This window comes from Sapajus apella, unplaced genomic scaffold (genome assembly GCF_009761245.1).
Source record: "Sapajus apella isolate SASKATOON/1434 unplaced genomic scaffold, GSC_monkey_1.0 scaffold51, whole genome shotgun sequence".
Taxonomy (NCBI): Eukaryota; Metazoa; Chordata; class Mammalia; order Primates; family Cebidae; genus Sapajus; species Sapajus apella.
Window position 1 is genome coordinate 7,552,472 of NW_022436991.1, and position 7,622 is coordinate 7,560,093.

The 7,622-nt window shown below is 45.0% G+C and overlaps 1 protein-coding gene across 2 annotated transcripts in view; it reads right to left on the reverse strand.

The window, feature by feature from the left end:
- The window catches only part of PDILT (protein disulfide isomerase like, testis expressed), a 55,627-nt gene that overhangs the window by 23,361 nt on the left and 24,644 nt on the right, over positions 1–7,622 (reverse strand). The window contains exon 3 of one of the 2 annotated variants that reach the window (XM_032242852.1): positions 909–1,115. The exons of the other annotated variant lie outside the window; for it this stretch is intronic. Coding sequence (XP_032098743.1) covers positions 909–1,115 — 207 coding nt within the window. The remainder of the gene's footprint in view (positions 1–908; positions 1,116–7,622) is intronic. 2 annotated transcript variants of the gene reach the window in all.

Genomic DNA, 7,622 nt, shown 5'->3' on the forward strand with positions numbered 1-7,622 from the left:
TTCTGTTTTGGCTAATTAGTGCTTCCCTTGCCCTAGACTCTGTCAATATCATTCTAAAGTCAAAGATTGGGAGTGGGAAGTGGAGTGAGGAATTTAATTGCTGGTGTCTGGTAGTTTCTAATCCATGCACCCCACCTCCCACCTCTTGGTGTTTCTAAGGCCCATCAGCTGAGATGCAAGCTATAGTAGAGGCAGCTATGTATTCACTAAACCCATTTTATTTCTTGCTTGCTTGCTTCCTTCCTTTTTTTTTTTTTTTTTTTTTTTTCTTGAGATGGAGTCTTGCTCTGTCACCAGGCTGGATTGCAGTGGTGCGATGTTGGCTCACTGTAACCTCCGCCTCCTGGGTTCAAGCGATTCTCCTGCCTCAGCCTCCTGAGTAGCTGGGACTATAAGCATGCACTACCACACCCAGCTAATTTTTTGTATTTTTAGTAGAGACAGAGTTTCACCACATTGGCCAGGATGGTCTCAATCTCCTCACCTCGTGATCCCTTCCTTGGCCTCCCAAAGTGCTGGGACTACAGGTGTGAGCGACCAGACTGGCCAACCCATTTTCTTTCTAAAGACAAAGCTGAACTGTATTTCTCAGCCTTTCTTGTAGTTGAGTAGGGCCATGTAACAGAGCTCCGGTCAAAAGCATGTGAATAGAAGTGATACTTCTCACTTCCAGGCCAGGGCCATGAACAGTACCCATGGTGACCTTCTACCTCTTACCCTGACTGCTGGCTGGATACAGAGGAAAGAGCAGGTGGCTCCAAGACCCTAGAGAAGGGCAGAGCCACAAGCTGGAAGAGCCTGGGTCACCGAGAGGCTGCATGGAGCAGAGCCTCCCACCTTTACCCTCTGGCTGGCAAAAGTAGATTTTCCATGAGCATGAAACAAATGTGACATAAAACCACCATTACCTTTGCAGCTGATGGGCTCTGACCTGTTGCCCTCAAAAAACAGCTTCAACTCTGGGGCCTTGGTAATCCCAAACTCCTGCTGAAGCTCCTTCTCTACAGTAATGTCCACTTTGCCAAAGCCGATCCCATTCTTGCCTTTGCCCATGATCTCCACAGCTTTGCCCAGCTCTTCCGCCAAGTTCCTGGATTGCTTTGAGGATGGATTGTCTGAAAGAGTGTGAAGACAAAATTTGAGAGAGCCTTTCCCCGCTCCCCAACTCCCACAGTGCATTATTCGTTGAGCCTGCTTAGCCTGGGGCCTCTCCTGTGCTCAGCTGCTAATGGCTAAATTTTCATAAATGTGACAGGATGTGAGACACAATGGTTCATGAAATTGGTCAATTTGGGAGATGTATATCAAGGTTCTTTGGACTCAGTAGCATTGGAAACAATGCAATCATGGACAACTTAGTCTCTCTGAGCTCCATTTTTCTCTTGTGTAAAGCAGGCAAAAATAATAGTGGTTACCTCAAGGAATTGTCAGAGTCAAATGAGATTTATGTCACAGTTGGCTGTATATTTTGTATTGTTTTCTAAGAGTTTTATGTGCATTAAGCCATTTACTCCTCTCTATAACTCTATGGGGTAGATATTATCATTATCTCAGTTTTATACTGAAGAAACTGAAGCACAACAAATGATTTACTTGCCCAAGGCCTATGACAGTGAGAGATATAGCCGGGATAAGAGCCCACTCAGTCTAGCTGCAGAGTTCTTGTTTTCTAACCTCCACTAGGAATGGAAAACACTTGGCATGATGCCTGTCACAAATTAAGTACATGATGCAGTCTTACTACTGATTCTATTATTATTGTAAAATTTCTGTGGTCAAAGTGGGACCCAAGCAATAAGTAAGCAAAAGCATGCAGAGATGTATGATGGATATTGGAGGCTCAGACACAGGGAGACTGGGTGGGGGATGAGGGATTAAAAAAAACTACACATTGGGTAGAATGAACACGACTCAGGTGATGGGTGCACTAAAATCTCAGACTTCACCACTATACAATTAATCTGTGTGACCAAAAGCCACTTGTACCCTGAAGCTATGGAAATAAACAAAAACAAACCACTAAATAGCATAGACACGATGATCACATTTATGAAATTTTTTTAAAGTGTATGCACAGGGCAAAAGAAACCTGGAGGTAAATATTCCAAAATATTAAAATTCTGTGTTTAAAAAAAATTCTGTGGTCAGAAATTACGGAGACAGAGCGGAATGAGAGCTCATGAGCGCCGTCTGGTGGAACGTCCTGCAGCTAACAGGCCAAATTGGACCCCTGCAGTTGCCTTTTATGTAATTGGACAGGGTACTTCCGCAGGTAAGGAAGACCAGGAGCAGGAAGGGCGGGGATGGGGAGGTTATGGTGTTCCCCTGAGCCACCCTCTTGCATAAAGGGAAACCGAAGAGACCTGAAACTCTCCATTAAGCGATCTGATCTGGACGCCTTGGCTCCTCACCTTGCTGGGCAGTGGCGAGGGAGTGGAGAAGCCCTTTTCTGGAAGTAGCGTCAGGGAGCTGGCACGTGACCTTGGCAGTGGAAGAGGCTTTTCTGGTTAAACAGGAGGGAACTAAAAGGAGCCCAAGTTTGCCTTTCTTCCTCCTGATAACATTGTGAGGCTGCAGGTCCCTCGCTACCCCATGACTGAGAAAGGTGGGCCAAGCCAGGGCAGGGGGTCATTGATTTCCTTTCAAGCCCGAACATTTTATCTTTTTCATCACCACCCACCCCCTCGGTCCATCTGGAGCACTTGGACAAAGTGCAAATCACCTCTGCTGCAGAGGTCAAGTTCCAAGTCCAACAGAGAGTTATTTTGTAAAGTGCAGCTCAGAAAGCAGGGGCCCAGGACAGCTGGCGCGGGCCCCATTGCTGGTCAGCACGCCTGCTCCTGTAATGGGATCGGAAAGTGAATGATCGCTTTCATTAAACTCCAGGTCAATGCACGGGAAGCGAGGACTTTGTGCCTCCTTCCTGGATCGATGCCCTTCCACTGCCTCCTTTGTCACCGTCATTGCCTTCAATAACCCCCATCCATCATCACCAGCAAACACTGCCCAACTGCTGGCTGCTCTGGTTCGTGGGGCTCTGCATGGCTTCCTCGTGGATTTGGTCATGCTGGGCTCAGGGTTGCTGATTGACATAGAATCTGAATCTGAGTTTCTAAGGGTGGAAGCTCAGGGTAAGAGAAACACTTGGAATGATTGTCCAGATGGTAGAGCAAATTTTAAAGGTTGCACACACAACCCAGTCCCCCTGGGTGTCTGAAATGGAAGAGACAGAAAGAGGCTGTGGCAACTGGAATGCTGGGTTCTGAAAGCTAGATTGATGGGGCCTATGATAATAGTAGTGGATATTCATTCATTCATTTTATGCATTCATTTGTTTATTCCTCCATTCAACGAATCTTTTTTAGGATATGCCATGCTCCAGGCACTGTTCTAGGGCCAGGAGATATAACAGGGAACAGATAAAAATCTCTGCTGTCACTGGAAAAGGCAGAAAATAGGCAAAATAAAGAAGTAAAACGTGCTGTGTTAGATGATATGTGCTATGGAAAAGAACAGGAGAGTTGGAGGTTGGGAGTATTAGGGAAATTGCAGTTTAAGTAGGAGGCTAAAGATGGCTCACTGAGAAGCAGTATGTTCACAAAGATGAAAAGAAATGAGCGAGCAAGCCATATAGACATCTAAAGGGAGAGCATTCCTGGTAAAGATCAGTGTTTACAAAGGCCCTGAGGTGGGGCATATGCGACATGTTCAAGGTATGACAAGAAGTCCATTGGGTCTGGAACAGAGTGAGCTGGGGCCAGGGGATAGGTGATGTAGGGTCTTGCAGACCATTGAACAGACTTTGACTTTTCCCCCTGCAGAATATGAAATGATGCCAGAGGGTTTGGAGCAGAGGGGGATGTGATCTGAGTTAACTTTTTTTTTTTTTTTTTTTTTTTTTTGACAGACCTCATTCTGTTTCCCAGGCTGGAATACAGTGGTACCATCTCAGCTCACTGCAACCTCCCCTGCTGGGTTCAAGTGATTCTCCTGCCTCAGTCTCCCGAGTAGCTGGGATTACAGGCACGCACCACCAAGCCCCGCTACTCTTTGTGTTTTTAGTAGAGACGGGGTTTCACCATGCTGGCCAGGCTGGTCTCGAACTCCTGACCTCAGGTGGTGATCTGAGTTACTTTGTGACTGGATTTCTCCGAATGTTATATGAAGATTAGACAAAAGCAGAAAAAGAATGGATGGTAGACCAGTCAAGGCTATACAGTAATCCAGGTGAGAGACGGCGATGGTTTGGGCCACGAGAGTGGTAATAAAGGTTCTGAGAAGTGGTTCCATTCTAGAGAGATTTGGGAGAAGGAGTTTGGATGTGAAACATGGTGAAAGAGAAGAGTCAAGGATGACTCTGAGGTTTTGATCTGAGTGACTGAGGATTATGTAGGATGTTTTCCTATGGAAAAATGATAATGATGATGTTATTATCATCACCATAAATGATGATATTGATGATTTTGATAATGAGAATAGTGATGACAAAATAATAATATATCTTGATCCCTTGCTATGCTAAGCCCTTTGCTTCATGTTCCATGAATTATCCTGGTTAATCTCCAGAACAACCATGTGTGTTATCTATGATTACAAGTGGGAATATCACAGATAAGGAAATGGAAGCCCAGAGGTCTGACAGCTAGCATGCAGTTAGGCTGAAAGTCAACTCCAAGGCCTACTGGCTCCAAAGTTCATGCTCTAAATGACCAAATTGGCCAGCTGGTCTGAAAAGTCTTTCTTTTTCTTACAGCAGAGTGATGGGGGTATGTTTCCCATTTCTTCTGTTCAAGGTGGTTCCTACCAGAGCAGAGACAAGCAAAGAGCCAATGCCACTCTAAAATTTAGAGTCCAATTTTCTGGCTTCTTTCTTTAAAAAATTTGCAAATTTTTTTTGTTTTTTGTTTTTTTCCTGGGTTCTGGAACCTTGAATTCTAAGTTTGTAGGTGTGAAATGAATGCATATACCTCTCAGATCTCAGTGTCTACATTCTGCCCTGGTCAACTGGAAATGCCAGTTTGACTGGGCATGGAGACAATTCACATGTATATTGGCATTTAGGCAGAGCAGTGCCCAGTGGGCTGTCAATGAGCAGAGATCCCTTTGCTGGAAGGCCAAGAGTGCCCATGGGCCCAACTTCTCTCAGGTCCTAGCTCATTGTCTGCCATATACTAGATGCTCAATGAATATGAATTCCTTAGGTTATCTCATCTAACAGAACCAGTTATGGTGGTTTACAGTGCTTGTGGCCCAGGAAAGTTGCTATTTTTTTTTAAAGTCTCTGTCACTCAGTTTCCTCATTCATAAAGTGAGGTTATTAATAGATCCTACACCTTACAGTGATCCTACAAAATAAGACAAGGTGTGCAAAACTTTGGTACAAATAAACATTAGCTTTTTTTTTTTTTTTTAGACGAAGTTTCACTCTTGTTGCCCAAGCTGGAGTGCAATGGCATGATCTTGGTTCACTGCAACCTCCACCTCCCGGGTTCAAGCAATTCTCCTGTCTCAGCCTCCTGAGTAGCTGGGATTACAGGCACCCACCACCATGCCTGGCTACTTTTTTTTTTTTTTTTTTTTTTTAGTAGAAAGGAGGTTTCACCATGTTAGCCAGGCTGGTCTCCAACACCTGACCTCAAATGATCTGTCTGTCTCAGCCTCCCAAAGTGCTGGGATTACAGGCATGAGCCACTGCACCTGGCCAACATTAGCTATTTTGATGACATAGGCAGAGACTCTTTGGTCTTGCTCTGATCAGATTGTCTCTGGGAAGGGAGGGTCCTATGGTGATGTCAGAAACCCCAAAGATCTTCTGGCTCCTGGTGAAAGGAACAACAGTGACCATCACCAAACCATCCATCCCAAGTTCTAGGCCTATTACGGGGCTCTCACATGGGACTCAGGGTTATGTTAGAATAGGCAGTGGCTCCCTGACTGTCTGCTTGGTGTGTAGATGTGTTAATGGCTAATGGACCTAGAATTAATGTTTGACTGGTCGTTAGTAGAAAACCCCAGGTTCCCTTCTCTAAGCAGTGAATGTGAGTCAGAGAGGGGCTGATGGGTGACGGGGAGGTGATGAGTGTAGGGACAGGAGTTAGATCCCAGCACAAGGAACTTAAGTCTGCCTTTCTTTAGAACAGTGGTTCTCAATGGGGGACATTTTGCAAGGTCTGGAAGCATTTTTGGTTATCGCAACTGAAAAAAGAGATGCTACTGGGACCTAGTGGGGAGAGGCCAGGGATACTGCTAAACATTCTACAATGCATAGGACATCCCCCAGCCCCACAAAGAATTGTCCAGTCAAATGTCCATAGGGCTTAAGGTGAGAAACTGCACTTATTTATTTATTTATTTATTTTAGACAGAGTCTCGCTCTGTACTGAGGCTGTAATGCAGTGGCATGATCTCGGCTCACTGAAACCTCTGCCTCCCAGGTTCAAGTATTTCTCTGCCTCAGCCTCCCAAGTAGCTGGGATTACAGGCACCGGCCACCACATCCAGCTAATTTTTGTACTTTTAGTAGAGGTGGGGTTTCACCATCTTGGCCAGGCTGGTCTTGAACGCCTGACCTCATGATCCACCTGCTTTGGCCTCCCGAAGTGCTGGGATTACAGGCATGAGCCACCATGCCCAGCCAAAAAACCCTACTTTAGATGCAACTTTTGATCAAGCATGAAAAAATATTCTGAGAATAATCCTCTCCCCATTCCATAGGACCATTTACAGTATACAGAGGTGCTCACAGCTGATAAGGACGTCAAGATGGTCATCAATCTCTTCTTGTTCCTCAGGGGCCAGCCATCAATTTGTTCTGACCATTGTGATGGCCTTTAAGGCCCTAAAAGATCTGCACTTCCCTATTTATCTGGCCTCATTTCCTACTCCTCTTCTCTTCAGAAACTGTCTATCTTTAACCACACAGGTGCAGTCTCCCTCACTCTAGGGCATTTTTACTTGCTGTTCTCTCTGCCCAAAATCTGCATGGGTCTCTCCCTCACCACTGTAAGGTCTTTGCTAAAGTGTTACCTTTCCAGAGAAGCTGTCCCTGGCCATCCTATTTAATACTACAGCCCCACCTCCATCCACCCCAGGCATTCCCTTTTGCTCTTCTCTATTTTTCTCCATGGTACTTCTAACCATAGGAAATACTATATTTTATTTATTTATTTGTTTATCTTTTGTCTTTTCTCTCCAGGATGTCAGTTCCAGAAGGGCAAGGACAATCACCTGTTTTGTCCACCACTATATCCTCAGTGCCTACAATATATCTGGCAAATAACCCAGTATTCAATAAATACTGAAGGAATGAAGCTTCCAATGATCAGCACAGTTCAAGAAGATGAATTTAGCACCAGTTTTGGTGTCAAGCTTTGTCTTAAATCCAGGCTTCACCACTTACCAGTTGTGTGACCTTGGGCAAATGATCTAACCTTTCTGATACTTGAGTGCTTCATATACAAGATGGGGACAAGGTTATCAAGTGCGGTGCCTGAAACACAGGTGGTTGATGAATGGCCTTTGTCATCACCATCACCACTGTTGTCGTTATCATCACCATAACTATCATCACAAGTGCCATCATCACCATTGTCATCATCATCACCATTAACAATCATCACCAG